This window comes from Nomascus leucogenys, chromosome 4 (assembly GCF_006542625.1).
Source record: "Nomascus leucogenys isolate Asia chromosome 4, Asia_NLE_v1, whole genome shotgun sequence".
Lineage (NCBI taxonomy): Eukaryota > Metazoa > Chordata > Mammalia > Primates > Hylobatidae > Nomascus > Nomascus leucogenys.
Genome location: NC_044384.1, coordinates 129,201,861 through 129,229,641, shown reverse-complemented (window position 1 = coordinate 129,229,641; position 27,781 = coordinate 129,201,861). Strand labels below are relative to the sequence as shown.

At 36.2% G+C, this 27,781-nt stretch overlaps 1 protein-coding gene across 2 annotated transcripts in view; it reads right to left on the bottom strand.

The window, feature by feature from the left end:
* The window catches only part of ZNF385D (zinc finger protein 385D), a 975,802-nt gene that overhangs the window by 744,738 nt on the left and 203,283 nt on the right, over positions 1–27,781 (bottom strand). For both annotated transcript variants that reach the window (XM_030812269.1, XM_030812271.1), the window contains exon 2: positions 26,197–26,415. In XM_030812269.1, coding sequence (XP_030668129.1) covers positions 26,197–26,415 — 219 coding nt within the window. The remainder of the gene's footprint in view (positions 1–26,196; positions 26,416–27,781) is intronic.

Here is a 27,781-nt window from a genome sequence, read left to right as displayed (position 1 = left end):
TCAGTGCTCTCCGGAAGCCACCAGCCAAATAGCCTCAGCAGGTGATGAGTGCACGAAAGATGAATGAGATCAATGAGGTTACTAACCTTGCGGTGTTTATTTACCAGCTTCCTCCTTGTAGGTTACATGGGTCGGTTTTCCCAAGCCTAAGGACGCAGCTTCTCTCAAAACAGCCATCTCCACAGGATATTTTCCTCCCTGGGTTCCAAAAAGTTCTCTCCTCTTAACCCATAAAGAATAGCAATGGTAACCCTCACTATTACAGCCCCAGGATACTGCACTAATACTTGTAGTTTCCTTTTTCACTGCCCATAAGTTTCAATGTGTCATTTCTTTCCTCTGGGGTCATGAATGACAATAATAAAAAAAAACAGAGATTCATTTGATATATTCTATTAAATCGGGCTTTTTTTTTTTTTTTTTGATGGAGTCTCGCGTCTCTCTCTGTCGCCCAGGGTGGAGTGCCGTGGCGCGATCTCGGCACACTTCAAGCTCCGCCTCCCGAGTTCAGGCTATTCTCCTGCCTCAGCCTCCGGGAGAAGCTGGGACTACAGGTGCCCGCCACCACGCCTGGCTATTTTTTTTTTTTTTTTTTTTTTTTTTTTAGTAGAGACGGGGTTTCACCGTGTTAGCCAGGATGGTCTTGATGGCCTGACCTCCTGATCCGCCCGCCTCGGCCTCCCAAAGTGCTGGGATTACAGGCGTGAGCCACCAAATCGGGCATGTGTTTTGTGCATTTAAGTTAAAATAAAGACAACTAAATGCAAAGTAAACAGGGGAAGACATTTTTCACACTCCCACACCTCTGTGCTCTCCAGAAGTACCTACTATTTACCATTTCCCATGTATGCACTAGAACTATTTCTATTGATTCACACACACACTTGCAGATAATTGTTCTCCTTGGCATACTGAGATAACATGATAAATATTTTTCTGTGATTTGCCTTTAAATATTCCTATATTGATGGCCTTTTAGATTTATTAAACTTTCACACTGTTACCAACAGTAATGTAATGAACATCAACATATTAATAAATTCCTCCAAAATTTTTACTTAAGATTATGCTCTTAATTTAAACAATTTTATTAAATGTCTGACCTAGTGATTAAATTTCATTTGGAGGTTGAATTCATCTTCCAGCCCAGTAAAACTTTCTGATCTTTAAATCATGTATTATTGTAACTACACAATGTATTATTTCTTTGTCATTGCCATCATACACACTAATATCTTAGCCATTTTTAGTATTAATAGCTTTCCAGAAGAATTTTTAAAGGCTTAAAAATATATAATAGGGGTTCAAAGTAAGTATTGTCAGCTACATTTCATGTTATCTTTGATTTTGAACATGAGCATTTTATAGAAAGACTGACTAAAGAGTGAAATATTGCTGGGGATATTTGTACAATGTTTTACAAAAGAATGTGGGAAAAATATTTGATAAAACATTTGCATGAGCTTTGACAACTACACAAGAATTCAATTTTTAGCTAAATTTAAGTAGTTATAATTTTACAAAAAATAACTACAGAACCAGGAGTTCAAAAATAGAGACAACATTTATAGGACAAATATAGGTTTAAATTATTTTAAAGTTTGAAGAGATTTTATACATTTCAAGAATGTGGTCGGGCGTGGTGGCTCACACCTGTAATCTCAGCACTTCTGGAGGCCAAGGGGGCAGATCACTTGAGGTCAGGAGTTTGAGACTAGCCTGGCCAATAGGGTGAAATCCTCTCTCTATTAAAAATACAAAAAAATAAATTACCCAGGCGTGGTGGCGCATGCCTTCGAGCTACTCGGGAGGCTAAGGCAGGAAATTGCTTGAAGACAGGAGGCACAGGCAGCAATGAGCCAAGATCATGCCACTGCACTCCAGCCTAGGCAACAGGGTGAGACTCCATTTCAAAAAAAAAAAAAAAAAAGAATGACTTTCAAACACTTATTTTTACTTTTAGTGAATATAATAGCAAATTTAAGTTAGTCATCATTAGTAGATATCGCCAATAGTACACATTGATCAGCAGTATTCAAAATTTTTTCTATGTTTATTGTGTGTACAATTATTCAAGTAAATAAGCAAGTTCATATTCACAAGAAAACAATTATAAAATAGAATACAGTTATTCTCTTAGTTGTATTTTCAAAACTGAAGTCCTAAAGATTCAAAATCAAAGCCTTAAAGATCATTTACAGCTTTATCACAACTTTGGTTCACGGAATTATGGTTAAATAAGTTTGCTTTATGAAAAACATGTAAAATCGTTAGACATGTAACACTTCCTTATTTAATAGGTAATCATAATCAAGACAGAGCTAACTAGAAATACAGTGTTGAAGATACATATATGTGTGTGTATGTGTATAGTCCTAATTAGTTATCAGTGATACTACATACTTATCAGCAGTACTCAAAATGTCCTATGTACATACACACATACATTTATATATATAAAAGGTGAGCTATTACTAGAGAATTTATTTGAGCTTTAGCAACTATAACATACCGTTTAATTTTACGTTATTTATGGATATGGTTTCTCTATCCCTTGCAACCATCATGAAATATAGTTATTAGGTTGGTGCATTAATGGCAAAAACCACAATTACTTTTGCATCAACTTAATAAAATTTGTGAATCTGATGTTGAAGATACAGAGGGTAAGAAATTAAAATGCTTAAGATTATACAGCCTGCAAGCAGACCTTTATTTGAATACAAGTTTCTTCTCATTGAAGAAGTCTCCGCTCTTCATACAACCTGCTCTTTGAACTACCAATACTCTTTACACACCACACAGACTCTTTGCTATGAAGGCAATTTAGTCTCTAGTAACACTAATGACACATGGAAGAATACTATTTTTTCCCATCCCTGACCATGTGGCATTTCCAAATTTATGTCTAAAGGAAGGAATGATTCTACAGGACAAAAATAATAAATATATGCAATTTTGGGGTTTTGAGTTTCAAAAACTAGCTTAACTGGGATGGGGATGAGGAGTTAGCAGGGAAGAAATCAGACCTAATCAGTACATTGATAAGAATAAATAAAGATTCAACTACTCTGTATTTATACCAGGAAATGATGCATCAGAGAATAGAGAGCCTAAGAGTGGAGTTTAGAGGCCAGTGGTTTCCCCAACAAAGAGCTCTGCGTCTTAGCCACTGATCACTCTGGCCACTAATCCAAATCAATATGAGAGTTCCCACACCTCCAGGTAGTTGGAAATAAGAGAGAAATGAATCAGTTTCACAATAAAACAGCAATGGAAACATTTGCTGTGAGTCTTAATAGCAACAGGATTCAAGCCAATGCACAGAGTCTAGGTAGTCAGTGAAAGATGAGTGAAAAAGTATCTGCTGGACTGATGACCACAACACATGCGCAGGACCCTGAAATGAAGCAAGCTGTCAACTGCATCAAACACAATAAAGGCACAAGTACTTCAGGAGTCATGCAAACACTGGAAGAAAGGATTAATTAGTCTAAGAGGGAACCATCTGGTCTACTAAAAAAGGAGCACAGTTTCATTTTTACTTATAGGATTTCACCTCACAGTTCTACATTGTTTCACTGAACAGAAATACTGAGTAACATTCGTTTAATAGCTATAGTTAGAATAATTTTATTTCCTGTTAATTAAGCATGCTAAAATTAAAAGCATTCCACAGGTATTTCCCATTACCATCATTAACTGCAATAAACTGACAGACTATACAACACTGGGTTGCAGAGAACGAATTTTTTTGTATGTTTTTGTTTGCTTTCCCCTTTGTCTTAAAGCTTGTGACTAGAATAAATCAAACTGAACATTTGAAGTGAAATCTACTTAGGTCCTATTAAATATTATACCACGTATTACTATAATTTACTTTTTATGGTTGTCCATTTTTATCAACTGCCTGTACTTGCTAAATTATAAACTCCATGAAGGCAAAGATCTTTGTCTGCAAAAATAATAACTTTTCTCTAATATTTGTAAAATGAATGAATGAATAAGCACATTTATAACACTTAGGATTTTACCTAGAAATATTGATTCTGACATTTTAGTTTTCATGAGACTACAAACCTAAAATTCATTAATCTATAGAATTACATTAATAACACACTAGATTGCTGAGTAGACCAAAATAATATACTTTGATGATACGCTTATGAAAATAAGAGAATTTGTAAGCCAATGTGTCTAAAATTTCTTCTAAGTTCTGAAACATATTTGTGAAGTGTATTGTTTTGTCTCGTTTTTACATGAGACTATTTTGTTGTTCACTATTAATGGAGATAAAACAGAAAATAACAGTAAGCTCATCAAACGAAACAAAATTTGGTAACCAAAAGCTACATGCTGGTTGTTAGTAAACTAATACTGTATTTAGAGTTGCTTAACTAAAGTTATAGTAGTAAATATTACTCTTGACATTCTACAAATGCTTGTAATTAGAAAGAGACCAAATAAATAATTTAGAACAAGTGCTAGGGATATAGCCATGGTGTTAGAATCAAAGTTGAAAGAACTTTTAAAGTAAATAGCTGTTATTCTTGCTTTCCTAAACTATTTCATTCTCTCCTGGTAAGATATCAATTTTCCTTGAATAACCACCTCTCTCCTACTTTTGTGGATTTGTGTGGGATTGACGCCAGTTCCAATGGTAGGCATGGGAACCACACCTGGCTTTTCAGAGCAGTACATATGCTTTCCGGCCATGGGAATTGGCCACAGCCCAAATCAGTTCCACGAATGCTATCCTGAGGCTTTTGCTGTATTAACTGGGAAAGAGATATTCTCTTTTGCTGACTGTGGTGTTGGTAAAATGGAAGCCTGGAGTTCCTGGTAAAGATGGTGTCAATACAGAGGAAAACCCACCTGAGAAAAGGCGATTTGGAAATGAAATATTAATGGTAATATCATATGCTTCCTATGTATGGGCTCTCACTCTAAGCACCTTATATGTATTAATACAATACCACCCGGAAAAAGATAATATTAGGCACATTAGGCAGTCAAGGATACTGAGACCCAAGGGCATTAAGTAATGTGTGCATTATGGAGCTCAGCAAATATTTTCTCCACAATGAAAGAGTTAGGATTGAATCTAGATCCTACTACTCATTCTCCCTAATTCTGCATTGGCCACAGATTCCAGTGATAAATAAAGTTTTTGCCGCAGAAACTAGGAAAGAAATATTCTCTTTTGCTGAGCTTGAATTTGGGAAAATAGAAACCTGGAATCATGAGCAATCGTGGCTCCAACAGAGAAAAAAAGTCGATCTAAAGTGTGAGGATTTAGAAAAGATGTTTCTGAGACTGACATGGAGTCAATACTTCATTTCTGGGATAATTGTTTTATAACTGCTTATTATAAAAATGTAGTTTGATTGTGGCTTATTTTTAGTATTTTATCCCACTTTAACAACTTCATGAGTAGAATTCCAGTTGTGTAAAATTTATGGAACAACCCTCATATAGAACCATATAATTCAAGGAAACTCAACTAGAATTAGAATTTGTGCTTTGCAAATTTGTCTTTAGCCATGCATGATGGAGTGCTCAAATCCAATTAAGTATAAATTTGCCAGACCTAAAAGAGCCATAGTCCAGAAGCAGTGAAAGTCTTATACTTAAGTAGATTTGACTTAAATAAGTTGTGTTATTTCTTCTCTGTCATACCACCATCTGTAAACACTTACCTGTGTTGGTTTTAGCACAGAACTACTTATTCACCACCACCCAGATTCTTCTATTAAACTGTAGACCATATTTTTAATCCATTTGCGGAAAACCTGTGAAACTACTGAAGGATGGGCCAGCCACAGTTTAAAAATAATTATTGAGCAATTCCACTTGATGGCATCCATGTGGCTACATACTAAGAATCTGTGTATATAAGTAAACAAGGAAAACTCAGTTTATCTTCAAAAGATGAGCTGCTCTTGAAAAATAACATGACAAGTTCACTGAGCAAAGCAGGAATATGAACTCCTTCAGATGGTTTAGCAAAGTAAGATCTACATGGTCGTAATTAGTATGGCTTATCTAACGGATCTGTCACACCTTTTATAGGGTCCAGCAGTACTATTTGACTGCCTCCAAAGTTAGGTAATTAATGGAAAATGACCTTAAAACTTTAAGAATTTATGACTGCTTTTCAAACTATTCTGTCTGAGAAGTATTAAATTGCTTCCTAAAGAAAGATGGACAAAACCTACAACTCAAGGGATGAGATGACATGAACCACAGGGTCTCAACTTGCCACCCACCTTCTATCCTATGGTTTTGCTATGAATACTGGAACTTCTGTCTAATATTCCTTTTAGAGCTGCAAAAAACAGTTAAGTGGAAGTAAAGGGTGCCATGGCCTAGATTGATGCTAATCAAACTGTAATCCCAGGACCAGCAGCCGTAGCATCAACTAAGAGCTGGTTAGAAATGCAGAATCTCATACGCAACCCCGGACCTGTATCAGAATCTGCATTTTAGACCCCCAGGTGATTTGTATGAATGTTAAAGTGTAAGATGAACCCTAAGATATTTCTTTAAGAATGTTACATTTCCGAAAAGTCTATATTTACATACATGTTAGTATCCCAACCTTGATTTTTCTTGCTGATTGTAGCGTTTAACAAGAACTAATAGTAATTATAGATAACACTTAGTTTATTGAAGGTTAACTATGTTTGCACTAAATACATTACCTAAATTACCCTATTTAATGTTAAAATTATTGCTTCTGAGATGTTATTTACTACATAGGGCAGTGATTCTTAAGCTTGAGCATGCAACAGAATCGCCCAAAGCGTTCTTTACGACACAGATTGCTTGGCCTACTCCTACAGCTTCTCATACAATATATTTGGGGTAGGCCCCAATAATTGAATTTCACCAGGTACTCAGGTGATGCTGATTAAAGCCACTACCATAGAAGTCCGAAACACAAGTGTCTGTCAATTCAACTACTTGGGTCCATATGTCAGATATAGGCTATTTGTTCCTTACCCTCTTTTAAAACAATTTACTGGTTAGTCCTAGAAGTTCTGTTTGTAGTTCTCTCCTTCCCACAGTTGTTGCTTATTTTCTCCCTTCTTTCCCAGACCATCTGCAAAAGACAATGCACTTTTCCTACCTTTCTCCCTCTTTGCTATCTTCAAGTCTCAGATTTTTTTGTCTTTGATATTATCAGTGCTAAGTATCAGTGGGTGATGAGTATTTTTTGTATGTAAGAAACATTCCAGAAATCTCATAAGCTCTCAGAGCTTACTCTCTTGACTTCAATTCCATGTTTGAATATTGAATTCCTAGAGCCCTTTACGTCCAAATAACTCAGTTACTTCAGATGAAATAATTAAAATTCACATATTCGTAAGAAAAAGAGATTGCTGAAGTACTTTCATATGCATTACTGCATTTGATTCTCCCAAGAATCTTATTAAACAAACGAGGCAAATAAGATAATGCCAGAAATAATTAGAAAAGCTAGACACAAAGTAGCAATAGGAAAATAAGTCTTAGTTTAGGAAGATCCTCCTTTCTTAACGTCCATATTTCCATCCTTCCCTCTATGTTCATATAGGGCCTCATACACATCTCAAAGCTAGGCATTAACTGCCAGACGGCTCCTAGGTTATATATGTGTGTATTTATAAGACATGAGTAGTTTTGCTTTATTTATATAAACATTCTTCAGTGGGAAAGAGCTGTATTCATACTAGATTTTACCTAAAGAAACAAAGTGTTAGATGGTTGGGTTAACACCCACATGGATATAAAAAAAGGCCAAAAAACCCTTTAGATCAACAATTAATAGTGGGAATGCATGCCTACTTTGTTCTCCCCTAGGTTTTGAATAGAAATTATTTACATAGAAGGCATACCCACTGCAATGAGCACTAAAAAGAAGATAAATATTTTTAATCTCTTCCTTCAGGCCACTAACTCGATTAGTCCACTAACATTAAATTACAGAAGAATAAGGATAGCAGTTAAGATCTCTTATCTAGCTTGTCATAAACTCATATATGTCTTAAAATATGTTTAATATTCTAAGAGAAGCATCCAGAATAAAATTTAAATATATATATATAATTAGTAGAAGCTTTAGCTTAATCTGATGTATATTCATGTGAAAATGCAGACCCATATAATCATGTGTAGAGTGCATATAGGAGTGGGTTCCTGAGGATACTATTTAAGGGAACGTTGAGCTTCCTGGGAAAACTTATGTCATAACGGACTAGACAGTAAATCATTCTGGGAGTGTTGAAAAGAAACGATGATTCTCCGATTGGTCCAAGACCCAGCCCACATGGACTTCTATCTAGAGAGAGAAGCTGTGAATTAAGAAACAAAATAAAATCTTCTTTTTTAGATTCACTAGTGCAATGTGTTCAACATGAACATGATTTGTCTCAACTAGATCTGTCTTCCCTTATGCAATGGAGAATACAGGAAAGGACATCACACATCATTTCTACTTCTGATAGTTTCATGGGGCAGGGGCACCCCTGGAGTGCACTAGGGCTGGGGAAGGAACATCACAGGCACATTTGGATATGCTGGCTGACAGTGGTAGCACTATGCTGGCAGCTAAACAAGACTCACCTGTAATGAATCAAGAATAAGAGAAAGAGAGAAGGAAAATGTACAATATCAGGTGGAAACCAAGAGTATTACCTTATTAAATACCCACAAGACAGACAGCTTTTGGCCTTTTTCAGACATTGTGGGTTGAGGAGGTGAATAATTAGAGGTTGAATAGAGATTGCAATTCCTACAGTTGATGGATTATGTGTACATTGAAGTTCCAAATTCACTCAAATTAAATTTCAATGCGTGCATTATTTAGGGTTCTCCAGACAAACAAACCAACAAGGTCTGTGTATGTCCAAAGGCAAGTCAGATGGCAGAATTCCTTCTTGCTTGAGGAAAGTCAGTCTTTGCTCTATTAAGGACTTCAACTGATTGGTTGGGGCCCACCCAAATTATGGAGGGCCACATGTTTTACTCAAAGTCCAGCAATATAAATGTTAATCTCACCCAATAAACACCTTTACAGAAACATCCAGAATAATATTTGACCAAATATCTCGGTGTCATGGCATAAAATTAACCACCGTGAGCCCTTTAACCACAAGAGCTAGAAGAAAATTAAATTTACCTCACTCAGTAATTTTTTAAACTTCTATTTTAGGTTTAGGGGTACATGTGCAGGTTATATAGGTAAACTGGGCAAAATAGGGGTTTCTTGTACAGGTTATTTAATCACTCGGGTACTAAGCCTACTACTCAACAGTAATTTTTTCTGTTCCTCTCTCTCCTTCCACCCTCCACCATTAAGTAGGGTCCAGGGTTTGTTGTTCCCCTTTTTGGGTCTATGCGTTCTCATCATTTAGCTCCACTTCTAAGTGAGAACACATGTTTTTGGTTTTCTGTTCCTGTATTGGTATGCTATGGATGATGACCTCTAGCTCCACCCATGTTCTCGCAAACGACATGAGCTCGTTTTTTTTTTATGGCTGCATAGTAATTTAAACAATTTCATTGGGTAATACTTTCAGACAAATGCTTAGTATTTCCTATCCTCTGCTCTCTTTTAAAAGAGCAACAACAACTGCGTGGGAGGGTGACTACTTGCTTGACCTCCTACCACTTAGGAAAATAATGGTATCCGTATTAGTCTCCTATCATTGCTACAGCAAATTACTACAGATTTGTTGGCTTAAGACAAAACAAATTGATCATACAGTTCTGAGGTCAGAAGTCTGAAATGGATTCTGTGGGGTGAAATCAAGGTGTTGGAAGGTCTGTGCTCCTTCTGAGGGCTGTAATGGGAGAATCTGTTTCCTTGCCTCTTTGAGCTTCTAGAAGCCACCTGCATTCCTTGATCCCTTCCTCCATCTCCTAAGTGCGTCACTCTAACCTGTGCTTCCATAGTCACATCTCCTTGATCTCTCCGATCTTCATATCTTCCTCATAAAATGACCCTTGTGATTCTATTTTTCCTACCCAGATGATGCAGGATAATCTCTTCATCACAAGACCCTGAATTTGATCACATCTGTGGAGTTCCTTTGGCCAAGTTAGGCAACATATTCACAGGTCTCAGGGATTAGGATGTACACATTTTTGGGGAATATTATTTGACCCACCACAATATCCTTCTACTTATAAGGGTCCCTGTGCTATACTCTAAACCCATCGGCCACACTTACAACCAGGGACGTGGTGAAATCTGGCACTGGTTTTCAACAACCAATTGTGTGTACCTCTTATCTACTCACTCTTCCCTGATGACAAATGGGTAGCTTAAAATGTGCCATGGAGAAAAATAGGGAGATGTTACAAACCAAGGCTTTTATTCTCAGGAAAGCTGACGGTTAAAATTGACCAACATACTACTGCATACAACCATTTTCTACATGGTTATTCGGCTCCCTTCCTGACCTCTGTTGTACAAATCTGTGGCTGGTGAACTCATATTCAGTTTTATTGCTTCGGGAGTGGTCCAACACAGAATGAGCAACCTCCTATCTGCTGATGGGGCCCCACTTCTGCCCTCTTAGGTACTATAGTTCCCCTGAGATCCAGTTAGGACTCCTATCACCTGCTGGGCTCAGTGGTCTCACCAGTGGCCATTGCCCACAGAGCCAGATCCTCCCTGATGCTGTAACCTCATCAGGCAAACTCAAAGCCAGGGTCAGCTTTATGGCCCTGTAGTTTGTGCGATCATAGGCACAAGTTTCTGCACTCACAATGACCCCGTGCCTGTTTTAATTCTCTGTTTGTCACCATGAAATTCTTTTTTTTGAGACAGAGTCTCACTCTGTCGCCCAGGCTGGAGTGCAGTGACACAGTTTTGGATCACTGCAAACTCCCCCTCCTGGGCTCAAGCGATTCTTGTGTCTCAGCCTCCTGGGTAGCTAGGATTACAGGCACCCACCACTATACCCTGATTATTTTTGTATTTTTAGTAGAGATGGCATTTCACCATGTTAGTCAGGCTGGACTTGAACTCCTGACTTCAAGTGATCCACCCACCTCGGCCTCCCAAAGTGCTGGAATTAATACTGAAATTCTTAACAGATTTTTAGCAAGGGTCTCTGCATTTTCATTCTGTAGTGGGCCCTACAAATTGTGTGGCTGGTCTCACTCACCGTCAGCTTCCTCAGCTACATTTTAACAGAAACTTCTGGAGACCTTTTACCCCGCACCATGTGGGAGACGTAGCAGAGCTGCAGACTAATATTTAAACATGCTAATCATGGTAGCACTCTCTCCCTCTGTTAGCTCACATGTTCCCATTTAGATAACTCATCACCTTTAGTTTTTAGCATCCAGTCCTTTAGCTTACTTTCCATTTCATCATCTCGTATCCCAAAAGGTTTCTGGTATATGGAATAACGCTTATGTGAATTGGGAGTAAGGATCATCTCTGGTCTCATAATTCTGGTCCTTGGGAATATACTGGCTGATATCCACTGGGGTGTGGTTGTTTGCGTGCCCAGCTAAGGGCGTTCTGCCCTGTTTATTGTGGAAGGCCTGCCACTACAATTGAAGCTCATTTCATTTCCAGCTCTATCAGATAATAGGATATTTTCCTGGCTAACCTTATCCTATATTGATTCGTGTTGATGCTGCAAACCACCCTGAGCCTCTGCTACATCATTAAGTCAAGCCCATGTGGGGTTTTCTTGCCCCTAACCATCCCAGGATCCACATTAGGACCAACATTTCTCAACTCAGCTACAGAGGGCTTCACCACTTAAGAAAACAGAAGAATATCTGAATCCCTCCTCTCTGCCAGAAGGCAACTGAGGAATACTCTAGAGTGCAAATTAAGCTCTGTCTGATCTCTTTGCTTTGCACAAACTCACTTTACAAAGTAGAATAGTCCCTGAGTCCTAAATGAGGTATGAGCCATAAAGCTCCTTCAAGCCTTGGCATCTCTATGAATCTGTTTAATGCACATACCTTGCCTCTCTGGGACTTCATGTCTTACTTCTGGTTTTCTCCTAATCTGCCCGCCTCCTTTTAATTTTTAACAACTTCCCAAATCACATATGATAAACAAGTCTCTGGCATTGCTCATAAGAGTAAGTAATGCAGGAATACTTCAGATAACTCTATTCTGTTTTAAATTTTAAAATCTTGTAACTATTGGATTCCTAATAACACCACTTCTTCACAGAAAACAGGAAACATTCATCTTCCATGATATCAAAAGGAGCATGATATTTGGTTTATACAAATTGACTGTAGTTGAAACTGAAAGAAATTAATATTATACAAGATTTGGTCATTGACTACTATATTAAGTGAATTAAGGCAGCCATTGAACAGTGTAAGGGAGAACAGGCAGATTTTTAAAGATCACTGTATAATTGATCTTGCGTGATGGACAATGACAATATTATTGATAGAACTGGAACTTCCTAATTGCCCTGATTTGATCATTACACATTGTATGAATGTATAAAAAATATCACGTGTACCCCACTAATATGTATAATTATTGTGTATCAATAAAAATAAAAAGATCTATGTGAGAGAAGTACAGAAAAACATTATTGATTGCTGTGGTAAAGAAATTATTTCAGAATCAGGCACATGGGATGTGGGGTCTCTGCTTTGATTTTTTTCCATCAGAAATGAAATGAATTAAAATAGTCCCTGATGCTTGTATTAGTGAGAATATTATATACTCTCTTAAGATTTTTTTTCTGGAACTAAAGAGATTTCTGAAGGAAATTCTATATGAAGGGAAGGAAAATATTTTATGGCAGTAGGAATAAAAACAGAATAGCAAGAATTACAAACATTGGGACACTTTTGTTAGTGATGAGGCAAAAGGGGTCCTTGACTAATAAATAAAATGAGCCTGCAGGATTATGACCATAAATTACTATCTATTCAGCACCCATAACATGTATTAGCTTATTCTGACACTTTCCTGATTGTCTCAAATCTAAGAACTCCTGTTAAAATAGTTAAATAATAAAGAGAACGTGTCCCTACTTTTATAAGATTGTAATTTTTCTGCCATAAAAATTGGATTTTGGTAGAAGAATTATGTATGATTCTCCAAAACCTTATATTATCTTCATTAAAAAACAATGGAGAGCAGTCCCTTCTCAATTTTTGTTAAAATGAGGATAATAGAGTTTGTTGTTAAAAGTTTTTAATTTGGGTCTCACTTACAGTTAATAACAGGTAAATTACACATAAGGAAAGTTAAGATGAGTCAAAACAGTATACAGATACCACAGGGCAAAAATCAGTTTATCAAGGACTTTGAATTTTAGATGGAGAATGAAATGAAAAGAAAAATACGAAAGACATCTTGTCCCAGCAACTCCCATGTATGACACCCTAGAGTAGGGACCCTAACACATATGTGACTGGTATGGGAAAAGAATAAAGGAGACATAATAAAAATACTTGGCATTAACACATTCTTTAAGAATTGTGCAATGAGTATCAGGTTAAAAATGTAAATGTACTTCTAGGAAAAAAATTACTTACCACCATATGAAGACACAATCCTCAAGTAAAGGTATAACAAGAAACAAAAAACCAAATAAAATATTGCTGAAAGGAAGTAATTTGGAATAAAGTATACACACTCGGTTACTCTTTTATAATGAAGTCCTAAAACTTGATGGTCAGAATGCCAAGCAAAAGAGCAAGACCAGATGCAAACTGTGGTGTACACAGCCCCCCTGCCCCTGCACAGATGGATTATATGCTCTTCAAATTACCTGCAATGCTCAGGATTGATTCACAACCACCAGAGCTAGGTTTAGAGAGAGAAAGAGAGAAAGTGGGGGGGGAGAGAGAGAGAGAGAGAGAGCGTGCTACTTGCTTTCATGACTGGTAGTTCAATGACAGTCCCTAAAACATCACTGAAAATATAACAAGAAGGAATCATTTTGATGAGTCTCTTGGGCTGGGAACTAGTCTTCCCCCAGTATATTTTAGAATACAAACAGATGGTCAGATAGCAGACTTTTCCTTGCCAACTGAGGTATGTAAACTGAGCCGCAGCCATCTCATTCCTCTTCCTCACCCTTTTTCCCTTATTGACCTTCTCTATTTCTAACTAAACGTTACCGTAGATTCCCATTTAAAGGACCGAATGCATCCCAGGGAATCTGAATTTTCACGAAGTACCCAGGGTGATCCTGAAAATCCCTGATTTAAAATAAGGGATTTTAAAGACCAAAAATCAGAGAAACACTCTACTTCTCAACATCTGATTTTGCTTTACCGACTTCATTTAAACAATTTCTCAAAGATAATCTGTCATTTTACAAGTTCCAGATCTCCCACAGAGGTTGCCTATTTTAACCTCTCTGAAAAAACTCTTCGGCACACGGTAGACAACCACTTCCTCTTTTTCTGAAGCTCTCTACTCCTTTGGCTTCTGAATCAAGGAGCAACCCAAGGTATTCTCCAGGCCTGACAGCTATTGTAACATCAAGAATATGACTGTGGACTCTGGAACCAGCTTGCCAGGCTCAGGGACTGGCCCTACCTCTCTCCAGTTACATGACCTTTGGCCAGTTTCTTTACTTTCCTTTGTATTAGTTTATGGTCTACATAATGTATACTAATAACTATATCTAAATCATAAAATAAGAAAATCACATTAATTATACACACAGAATTTTTAGAATAAAATCTAGAACAACGTAAACGCATGAAAAATGTTACTCATCATTTATATTTCTGATACCTTTATTATCTGCTTAGCAGACACTTTGTCTTCCTCCTACAAGACAGGAATTAAATTTTAAGGTTGTTTCCCCTTTTCTTCTTTTTTTTTTTTTTTTTTAATAACGCCTCTAGATGTAGCTATTCTATCAGTGAGAATAAGATCTAGATCAGAATTCTTATTCCATACAGGAAGTGTTTATTAAGTATTTGCTAAGGAAATTAAATATTTTTGAATTAATTCTGCTTTTATTACTCTCCATTTAAAACTATAGTTTTTTTTAGCCTCGTATGCACTAATTAGTTCACATATTCTCTAACTTTTTATACTTCTACTGAGTCACTGAAATAAAATCTTGAAGTAAAAATCACGTTTTTTCTCATGTAAACTATTGAATTGAAGTTTATGTACACATATTCACTCCTCTCAGGGTTGGAAAATTGGAAATGAGTAGAAAATATGAGTTGTTCATATCTTTGATTTCAACACTGTACCTGATACAAGTAGTTGTAAGTAGATAATACATATGTGTTCAGCTTTTATCTTTGTACCTGCATACATAGTGCCAACCTTAACTGGAATAGAGTCTAGATGTCCTTTACAAAATTCCCTGGAAATAACTCTAATCTCACTAATTTTTTAATTAGTGAGTAAGCAAAGTCTGCTTTACAAGTGATTCCAGAGGTGAGATGAAAGAGGGAATAACAGCGCACATTACAAAGCCAACAAATCCATAGCAGATATGTCTGTTCCCTCTATCCTCTCCTATCCTTGACCTCATCAGGACATTCACTTTCTGACATCTCTGGCTTATAACGCCCAGATTCATGGATTCTTTATTTTCACTTTAGGCTGGGCAGGTGAGTTATATCTCAGCTTCTAACTGCACACTAGCATAAGTAAATTCATCACAATTTCCATTAAACAATGCACACCACCTTTAAGTCTACTTCAGAGTAATCTTAGAAATATTCTGAAGATCTGTTGGAAACCTGAGTTATTGGGCGCTTTTTCCCTAACTTTATAGGTTTCCTTACTTGTGTTTAGGTCCAGTGTTTTATCTCATTTTTATCCCATTTCTTTTAGTCTTCCAGAAATCCCTCACTATTTTATTCTTAACAAGTTCACAGTGCTGCTATACATTTATTTGCTTTTATTTTCAAGTTTCTTACAAAATACTGTCGCAATTTTGGAAGCAAGGAAAGAGAAGACATGTATCTGGGCTGCTATTTTTGAAAATTACTTTCTGATCTCTCCTTGAAAAACTCAAAATTAATATTTAAGGAATATATTTAGTGAATTGAATCTGTAATACCATCTTAAACACACACACATACACACACACAAACACCCATGCCACTGCTTAGTGTTTCTGAGAAACAAACAAAAAATGTAGTGGTTAAGAGAAGGAGTGCCAGGCCTGGTGTGCATCTATAGAAACCAGAAGCCAGTTTCAAAAGGGTGGGCCTCAAAATGCAAAAAAACTTGTTAATGGCATCAGTCAGGGAAGAAAAATTCATACATACAAGAATCTCACCTTTATTACTACCAGCTCTGTTACCTTGGGAAAATTACTTCTAGGGGAAATATAAAGGAAGGAAAACAAAAGTTAAAAAGCTTAGACTTTCAAATCTAGAAAAGTAGAGGAGTGATTACTTTCCTAAGATTATAGATAGGAAACACAGGGACTGGAAGATGTTGTTGGTGGACGTGATTAGTAACTGAAAGAGGCAAAAGATGAAGAAACGAGGTAGCTCTACATGTACTAAACAGATTTGAAGTTCAGACATAAAAAAAAATTCTGCACTCTCATTTCATACTACCAGTGCTATAAGCTACCAATACCTTCAAGTTCTTCAAACTTCTTTAAACACACTCATTCCCACACATATACATGCAGAGAAGCACAAATGAAAATCTCCTCTATCTCAAATAGATTGTATTTCCAAGCTAAACGTTATAAATTTAATTCATTCTCTTTTCTCTTATGGCTTCCCTTAATTTTCACTTCATCTAGCTCCTCAATACAATGGTCATGAAAAACTAGAGTATACTTCATCTTGGGCAGAGTAACCTATTGGATGGACTCCAGACAGGAATTGGGCTGGATTATCAGGCTCAGGTTGTAAAACCTCATCACTGTCCTAGTACACAGGGTTTCTTAGGGATAGAGATTGCATAAAGAAATCTCTGTGTTGCAAAAGATGGTGCCCTTCAATGGAATTCATATTAAGTCCAGGCAAAACAAATAGCCAGTGGCTGGAACTTTAAATAACTGACATGTTTTCTTTCTAGGGTGAAAAAAAAGTGGTAACAAAAGCCAGAAACATGCTCCAAATTTGAACACAGTGAAATTAGCATTTTTCACTTTCTTCTACATTTTTATCCTTCAGCGATAAAAAAGAAATTTAGTTCAGTCAAACAAGAATACAATATCTTATTATATATTTTTGAACAATTTAATATCAGCATTTTTTCATGGCCTCCCCTTGGCTGAACTTCTAAAGGATATGGTCGCTAAGAGAAAAGTATGAGGAAAGTGCCACATTTCAATATATTATATACTGATATGGTTCGGTTGCATCCCCAGCCAAAATCTCATCTTGAATTGTAATCCCCATAATCTTTACAATCCCCATGTGTCAAAGGAGAGATCAGGTGGGGGTAATTGAATCGTGGGGGCAGTTTTCCCCATGCTGTTCTTGTGAAGTTCATTCTCCTTCCTGCGACCTTGTGAAGAGGGTGCCTTGCTTCTCCTTTGTTTTCCACCATGATTGTAAGCTTCCTGAGGCCTCCCCAGGCATGTGGAACTGTGAGTGAAACCTTTTTCTTTTATAAATTACCCAGTCCTGGGCAGTTCTGTATAGCAGTATGAAAATGGACTAACACGCATACCAATATAGATAAGGTATCATTAAGAAAGAAGTTACCATTATGAAATAAAATTATGCCAAAAGAGATCACTGTGAAGTCACAAATGTTCTAGCAAATTCTAATTTGTCTACTGACAGTCAACAAAAGCACAAATAGTCCTTGGAGATCAAAAGGTGAGACAAATTTATATACAGATGATAAATATATACATACAATCAAGGCCTGAAGTACGATAAAAATCTATGAAGCTATTTTATTTTCATTAACTATCAATGTTGCAGGAGAGGAAAATCTTGTAAATTGAAAATCTTCTGACACTAAACATCTTCTGGGGCAATCAATGCAAAGAAAAAAGAGAGTAGATCAGTGAGAACTAGAAATTAAAATTTTATTTAGCTTTTCTGTTAAATGAAAGAAAATTTAACGCCAGCAGCATAGATAAGGGCAACAATACTCTGGATTTATGTGCTACAAAACAATGAACACCAAAAGACTCTACAATACTGGTAGATAAAACTGAATTATTTGTTAGCAGTTCCAGCCCAATAAAAAAAGGAAACCAGGCTTAATAAATTAACCCAAATATGACAAAGATAATGTGAATAAAATAAAGCTGCCAAGGTAGGTCAACTTGTTACTCAATCCTTCAACAAGCATTAACAACAGCTTAAACTATGTTGAACACCTGAAATTGAATTAGTTTGCCATAGAAGGTTTAAACATCCTAAAAGTTATGCCCCTTGTAATATGTCTTTCAAAATGCTGTTATGAATCAAAGAACCATTCTTAATCTAATCTTCAAATTTCTGTTCTTAGACAAAATCCCTTATGATACTTTAATACTTCATTCTATACCTCATAATGTTAAAGCCTTTCCATTATAGAATACATCACATAATTAGAAAACAAAATGGCAAATGTGAGTAAAATCTCAATGCTTACCTAGAAATCTCAACTCCACTACTAATTTCCTATGGTAATTAAAAAATATATATCACAAAATGTAGTGATATACAAACATTGTTATAATGCTTGTAAAACTGTACAAACAATATTTCTTATTCATACTTGCATTCTTGATGAATTGTGACAAAAATTAGAAGTAAATATCTTTATAGAATGTTGGTGATTTTTAATTTACTGTAGTACATTTGTATGCAGTACATATTAAACCATTTTACAACAGCAAAAAAAAAATCTTTATTTGTAAAGCTCAATTGCATCATAAATATAAAATCAAAGGCCTTTTTAAAAGAGGAACTTAGTCATGCAGTCTGTATTGTTTCCTAGATCTATAACATTTATGAGAGGGTGAATCATGAAATCTTTGGAATATGGTAAAGCCAACACCTTTAGTCAACTTCTAATATAGAATTCCTTTCTGCCACTTCTTTATTCATATCTTCAAAAAGTATGCTAACATAAAAAGATACATTTCTGGCATGATAGAGAATATACAGTGATAAATTATCAAATGATCTATTTACATGACTATTCTGCACAAAATATTTTCAGCAGTTAGAGTTGTTGATGAAAATTTAAGGAAAACATCAGCTTTGTTGTAATAATGTAAGTTAGGTGATTTAAGAGTGACATAAACTCAGTAACATAAGAAAACACCCAAATGTATGGTATAATTTTGTTGACAGTAGAATGTAAGTTTGCCAGGGAGATTAATGAGTTGTCAATAATGTAGACCTGGGCAGTTCTGAAGACAAACAGCTGTACTGGCAAGTCTGTTAGGGTCTTTGATCCTTGGCTATGTTATTTTCAAAATAGAGATAGTAAGACTTTGTAAGATTGTTGATTGGGGTTCAATAAATGATGTACATGAAGTACTTGGAACAGTTGATACTAGTTCCCTTTTCATTTCTTTCGCATTTTTGTTGGCAAATCTTAACTCACAGATATCAAATGGAAAATATAAGTTAAGGAAAGTATTAAATTTTGTTGCATTTGCACAATAAAACACATTGTGCATATTTCTTACTGAGACTTTGAAGGAAACCAGAATATTTTACCCCAAAATATATTTCTTTGGCATATTTTAAGATGCTATTCAGAGGGGCTACAGACTACAGGAACAGCTTTGAAAAGCTGTCTTTTTGTGGGAGGGATTACATCTGTATAAAAAATCTACATTAGTAAAGTAAACAACAGATGCAAACAGACTTTCTCTGAGGCCCCCATTATCTGCCTTACCCAAAACTAAGATTAACTCAATGGAAAAAAGAGACTAAAATCTAACCATTTTGAAGTTCTAACAGAGACATTTTACCACAGGCCACCATCTATACTTTCTGAAGGCACCTCTGAGTTTACTTGAGAGAGTTTTTTATAGGCATAACAAGACAGCCCTGCCTGCCATGCTTTCCTTCCCTCACTGTCCTGTTACCTGGGACTCCACCTCCCTTGCACTACCCAAAAGGCAGCCATTCTTTCTATATCCTCAGGATAATGTATAAACTTCAACCATTTGGCCTCTCCTTTGAGCCTTATATTTTGTATGCCTCCCAGGCTTATGCATGTTAATAAATTTGTATACCTTTTTATCTGTTAATCTCTCTATGGTCAACTCATGTCAACAGAATCAGAGATGAACCTTCAGAGAGAGAAGACAATTCTCCTTAACAACTTTAAAAAACATTGGTAGTGTCTTACATGGATTCCCAAGAAGCAGAGTCTAAGATCATTTTAAGTGCAAGTAGTGGGCTGGACATCTATAACTGTGAGGCATAAGAAAAGCAGGACATAGTAGAGAGTGAGGTTAGACTGTGATAGAATTGAAACAGAGACATCGGCAAATCTGAAGCTGGAATGAACTTTCAGAGATGTCCACCCACTTTTGAGGCAAGGAGCTGGGACTTTGTACCTCAGCACTGACTAGCCATTGGACCACTGGAATCTTATAGCAGGCTGCTATAAGAGAAGGAATGAGCTCAGAAGAGGTAGTTCCCATGAGCTGAAGGCAACTCTTGGGGAGGAATTTAGCAGTCAAAATTCCTGACTGAGCTGGAGGGACCTTAGAGATTCTTGAATCACACAGATTCTCGAATCAGTGAACTCTAGCAGAGCATGAATTCAGGTGGTATACATGCATTCCATATACCTTTATTTCTGCAAAACGTACATCGCTGTTAGAAACCGAAGTTAGTCTTAACTGCAGGAACAATAGCCTCCTAATTAATTTATATACATCAAATAGCTTTTCACTGTGATCTTCAGAAGATCATTTTCCTTAATAAGTGATATGACATGTAAATATGTAAAACATATTTTTCTCAGAAATGTGAAAAACATTTTAGATATGATAATGCTTTCTCTTATTCAAGCTTTTTTGTAGTATATAATAGACTATGCCTCAAGGCATATAATCACACCATGTTCAAATATCAAATGATATTTTACCTATTTAGACAATCTTTAAATGACTGCTAAAAATTAATCCCATATGCATTAATTATTTTATTTGCGTCCCTAAAAAGAAAAAAGTACAAGGTTGGATAAATTTAGGTAAAAACCTCTATTGTTATATTTCTTTCTTGACATACCATATTTAATGATTTTCCATTTGAAATCTAAATTGTGGTGAAAATTTTGTGAAGATGAAAGTTCAAAGCAATCATTTTGCAATTGTGCATGTTTAAGGAGAAGAATCAAAGAATTCCCCTATCTTTTTCTAAATAACCTAAAAAGGATGATGTGCTTATTAAGAATTTACAGGATCTATTATTTGTACAAATCAACATTTTTAGCTTGGTTTCTGTGTAGGTAAACAAATGACCACTAATTAACACTTGTAATTGTGTTCATTTCTTCTTCCCAATAAGCCTGCAAAGGCACATTTTAATAGTGGGGATATAGGGGATAGGTAAAAGAAATAATATGTTTCTATATTAAGGTAAAGTACTAATTCGCTTGTGAAATTTATGGCCTATAACTAGGCCCACCTATAGTTACAGGTGAGTATGCCTTTTTACACACTACAGGTAATACAAAAGGAGCACTTTTTTTTTTTTTTGAGATGGGGTCTCACTCTGTTGCCAGGTTGTACTACAATGGTGCTATCTCAGCTCACTGCAACCTCTGCCTCCCGGGTTCAAGTAATTCTCCTTCCTCAGCCTCCCGAGTAGCTGGGACTACTGGCATGCACCACCATGCCTAGCTAATTTTTGTATTTTTAGTACAGATGGGGTTTCACCATGTTGGCCAGGATGGTCTCGATCTCTTGACCTCGTGATCTGGCCCCTGTGACCTCCCAAAGTGCTAGGATTACAGGTATGAGCCACCACGCCTGGCCAAAAGGAACACTTTTTAAAGGGAGTTGAGAAAGAAAAAAGGGCAGGGGGCTAGGTTATCACCTACAATGTGCCCAAAGGGATTTTTTTTTTTTTGAGGGAAACCACTTATAGTTTTTCTTCCTGGACAAAAGTCATCTCAAGTGGATAAACTGTTTCCCCTCTGTTGTATAACCCTTCAATTACAACACCCCTCCACCTGATAATCCTCAGTAAAGCATGATATAGCCATAGGACCTCATGTGGCCATGTTATGGGAAACAAAGTGTCCGGATAATTTTTATTTAAAAGCAGGATAGTTCGATGCTAAAAAAAAGAATGAGCTATCAAGCCATATAAAAGACACAGAGAAAAGTTACTTGCATATTACTAAGTGAAAGAAGCCAATATAAAAAAGCCACATAGTACGTGATTCAAACTTTATGATATTCTGAAAAAGTCAAAACCATGGGGACCATAAAAAGATCAGTGGTTATGAGAGAGGGAAAGATGAACAGGCAGAGCACAGATGACTTTTGGGGTAGCAAAACTATTCTGTATGATATTGTGATGTTGGATACACGTCATTACACATTTTGTCAACCCACAGAATGTACAACACCGATGGTAAACACTAATGTAAACTACAGACTTTGGGTGATAGTGATGTGTTGATGTAGGTTAATCAGTTGTAACAATTGTAGCACTGTTGTGCACGGTGTTGATAGTGGTGAAGGCTGTGTGTGAAGGAGGGGATATATGGGAGCTTTACTTTCCACTCAGTTATGCTTGAATATGAAACTATTCTTTAAAAATAGTCTATTAAGAAAAAAAGCAGAGTAGTTTGGTCTTTGTCAAGCACCAGTCTGATGGCTGTGGAAAGATGACAGTTTACTATGCTAGGAATTTTATGGCAGCTAATCAGTTGCAAAATAATGTGTGGCCTGGCAGGGGGCTGGATAAGGCAAAAAATAGTCAGCAAAATCGTGTGGGAAAATATTTTTATTTGTATTCCCACTTACAATTACCTACTGATGGCACTTGGCAGTATTGAAGAAACTCTTATCCTACCAAATGTTAGGATTTGAAACGAATTAGGTTTGCTTTCCTAACTCTGAGATTTAGTACAGGAATATAGCATTTCTCCTAATGCTTAAGAAGTTGATTAAATCTTTACACCATTATTTCCATCTAGTTTCCAGCAAACATTACTGGTCTTTTCTTAGGAGGAGACCCCAGAACTGAGCTTTATTGAAATTTGAACCACACTGAATTCTTGGCAACTGTTGCCTCAACACAACCCAATCCCACAGGCCAGGGTCCTTAGAAACTTAAATTAACTATTAAGGATTACTACAGAATTTTCTGACCTACTTCAAGTATCATCACTTTCTATTGATCCCTGCTCTTACATTCATACACCAGATCAAATATCTTTGAAAACAGATGCAGCCCAGGTTAAGGCCAAATTCATCATACCTTCTTAGATAATGTGATTGACACTTTCGGCTCCAAGACCTCCCCTAATTCCTAGTTAGTCACCAAGACTTGGGCCTGATCCAGCCATTCTTGGCTTATCCACATGTCCACCATCCTCTGAAGTATAATTTCAGGCCAAACCGATATGACCTAAGATGACCAAGTATTCCCAGTAATCATGGTTGCTTTTGGTGGCCTATCATCATATTAGTAATATTAGTAACGATAGGTCACTGAAAATGCTCTTACTAACATGATGATACTTAAAATGTCTTGGGAAAAAAATCTGAATAGGAAATCCAGCAATAAATTTTTATTGAATGGTATATTAATCAAAGAATTTGAGGAATATATTAAAATTTTAATTTTTAAATGTTCTCCTAAATGATTTCTCTGTTTGAATGAAGAAAGGCATAGTTTCTACAGAATATTCATTTTGGGAAACAGCATTTAAAAGTACAGATACTTAAGTCAGTAAGACCATGGTTTGATTGCAAGTTCAACCATTTAATAGTTGTGTGACCTTCAGCATACTATTAACTGATGTTATCCTCAATGCCCACATTTATAAAAGGGATATAACAAGATCACTTTTGTTGGTTATGGGGAAAAATTGAATAATAAAATGTACATAAAGCCTTTAATAAAGTGCTAACCTCTAAGTGCATTGATATGATTGTTTAAAAATATTTAACTTGAGTAAAGTCATACCTAGTATTGTGGTTTGAAAATCTTTAGCTATTCTAAATTATGCCTGGGACTGACTCTGATTTGGGTTTCTAAACAAGACGTATCTTTTGTTCTAATTTTGTTCTATAATATTGTTTATTACTTCTCCAAAAGAGGTTTGTGACTATCAAGATAGGTGAAGTGAGACACCAAAGCTTACACAATCATAACCAATACAAACTGAAAGAAAACAACTTGGAATTGAATCATGCTGTACTTGAGGTGGTTTCGCCTAGAAGTTAACAATAAGGAATAGATTTTTCTAAAGAACTCTAAGTAGAGACTGAAATATACATTTTAAAATCATGACTTACTTTGCTAGTGATAGCAGTAGAAAGCAGACAAATTCCTAGGCAGATAGGGGCGGGTCCCTGGTGAAACCCCACCTCCAAGCCAAAGACTGTTTAAAGCCTGAAAGCCAAGCTACAAGTCAAATCCATGGACTGGACTGTGAATCTGTCTTCCCATTTGGTGTGCTTTCCTCTGATTTATCCCCACCCTTCACCTATTTTACACATATCAACCCTTTTCTAATTGGTTTTCTACACTGCTATGCCCACCTTTGAGTGATGCCTTTGCTTGACCCTTTCCTTGCACACTCACAAATATATCAGCATGTGCTCTCCTATTCTGAGCCCATAAAAGCCCTAGACTCAGCCATACTGGGGAGAAACTAGCCAACTGTGGGGGTGGAGGACCACCCACACATCCCCTCTCCACTAAGAGGTGTTCCACTGCTCAATAAATTATTCTCCGCCCTTCTCACTCTTCATTTGTCAGCATATCCTCATTCTTCTTAGACACATGACAAGGGCTCAGGACCAACGAACATGGGTACAGAGAAGGCTGTAACAGTGTGGCCCTCTGCCCTCTAATGAGCAGTGGGCAGCCAGCCCACATGACAGAAACAGCAGCAGGGCAGAGCCAGCCGCAAAGCCCTGGGCCAAGGCAGAGCAAGGACATTGCTGGCCAGGTGTTTCTGGCTGGCAAAGGTGATCAAGAAATGTCCTGTGTCACTAGGTTTATCTTATGCCTATAGAATTTAATAGTTCTCAATTACTTTCTGATCATAATTTTTGTTTCTTACATCTCTTTGCCAAATAACATCTATAATTAACTAAATGGCATACATTTGAAAGAAATATAAAATCCTTTCCAATAGAATACTACAGTTCATTCATACTAAAATCAAATAAATGAAAAACACATAAAGCAAGGTAGAAGCAATTTCTACTTTTAAGAATGTACTTTTGTTTTCCTTCTCATCATTTGGCCACCTTAAAGCAAACTACAAAATTATATTAAAAATCTTTATGACGTCAAATATAGGAAGAGATCGAAATTCATTCATATTTTTAAATGTCAGTATAATTCAGATGAATTATATTTATCAAACATGAAACATCTAATCAGAATATAATATTGTAACTCAACTTGCAGTGAGTTAGCTCCCTAAAGTCTCCTCTATACGGGCCCACCCTCCTCTCTTCATGTCTCTATATTTTCTAATAACATTCCATTTGTTCCCAAAGATATTTTTGTGCTATTTGAAAAATCTATTCACCCATAAATTCAACACATACTTTTAAAAGGTAGTCTAACTTACTAAATAAACCATAAATTTTCACTAGGGAACTCAAAAGCCGGTACTAATGGATCATAGTTTATTGATTAAAACACCTATTTGAAAAGATATGCATTATTTCAAATCAATTGCAGTGTTACTAACCAGTTGAATCCCCAATATCTGCAGGAAATGAAAAATAAAAAATAAAAACCCACTGTCCTATGTACACTGTAAAAGGATGTCTATTTCCATACGTAACTATATTGAAGGCACACATCAAGAAACTCTAAAACTCTAACATTTCGAAAATAGTAAATAATCTGCAGGTCACAACCCTAATACAATTAAATATGTGCAAAGAATAAAATTTCTCCTTCTCCGTCAAAGAGAAATGATGTATTTTAATGTACTCTGCTAATAAAGATTTTAAGTAATATTTTTCCTGGTTTAAAAAAATAGCTTAGTTCATTCTTTTATCATCACATCTGCAGGTACACAAATAACTTAAGTTGATGATGTAAAACTGAGAAAATATTTTTAGAAAAGCTTACCATTGTCATTTTTCACCATCCCATTGCTGAGTTGTTTTAATCTCTTTTGATGTGATTTGCCATTGTAGTGGATTTGTGCTTGAGCGGCTGAATTCAGCTGAATGTTACATACGTTGCACAAAGTAAAGTTGGTATGTTTCTTTTCTCTTTCTGGTTTTTCTTCGAAGTCATCAGGTATTAATTCAGCCTCACTCTCGCCATCGTGTACACAGGTGAAATCTGGGGGTGCAAGGAAGGTTATGAACAAGCAGATCAAGATTTTTAGGTTACTGCATATTTATTAAATTGGGTGGCAAATAAGGATTGTTCTACATACAAGAATTAAAAATTTCCACGTACTCTCATTTTAATAGATTGCTTTCACACTATGCTAAAGTAGACAATCTCTTTAATGCAATATAAATGGCAAATGTTTAACTTTTTATCCATTCCCAATACTGTGCCATATGTTTTTATTACTTCATTTAATTATCGTAACAATGAAATAAGCACTATAGTTTTCCCTTTTTCATAGCTGAGGAAACTAAGTTTTAGAATGATTAAACAACTTGTCTAAGGTCACAGAGCTAACAAGTGGTATAGCTGTGATAAGCATTCAGTTTATCTCTAAATCCAACGTTTTTAATCACCATGTTCTCTAGTATGTAATAATGAATTGGATTATTTTGTTTTAATTCAACTAAATAAAATTCTTATATTCCTTACTAGTTAAGTAAAGTGACTTACATCTGGACGGACACATTTACACATACAAAGATACTAAAACTGTTTCAATACCCCAAACTTTATATTTTATACCTGACACACAAGAGAGGCTTTGAATATCCAAGACAGCCTCATAATCTGGGTACAAAAAAAGTGTGACTGACTTATGGCTTACACTGGAAAGCATTACTTTTGGATAAACATATGCTTTGTATACTAAAACCAAAGAGAAAAGTTCAACTCATAATTTCAGTATCTCTGGCCTTAATATGACATTTATTTATTTATTTGAGACAGGGTTTCACTCTGTCACTTAAGTTGTAGTGCAGTGGTATGATCTTGGCTCAGCACAGCCTTAACCTCCTGGGCTGAAGCAGTCCTCCCACTTTAGCCCACTAAGTAGCTGGAACTACAGGTGCGTGCCACCAATTATTGTCCAGTAAGATGGTAATAATTAGAGTAACTATTGTAATCTATATTTAACACCCATTCACAAGTGATTTAAAATAATAATACCTCATTTCTACGTTTTCTCTACTTCCACTGCCCAGGCCTCTCTACCACACTATGGTCCAGATAGGAGTTCTCCATTCCAATTCTCTCAATTCTTTAAGGAGTTATTTTAAAGTCTTTGAAAAATATTAGCAGAGAAAAACAGTCATGATTTTAATGTGCATTTATGAACTGACTGCTATGTGGCAGCACCCTCCTAGGTTGTGGAGTTAAACTGACAAGCATCACAAAAGTGGTCCTTGCAATTATACAAACTTAATGATGCAAAAGCCATGGACTTTGGTATCAGGCAAATGAGATAACAAATGCTGAAATGTTTTTAACAATATGTAAGTATTATCAGTTTGCCAATAAAATTTTAAAGAAA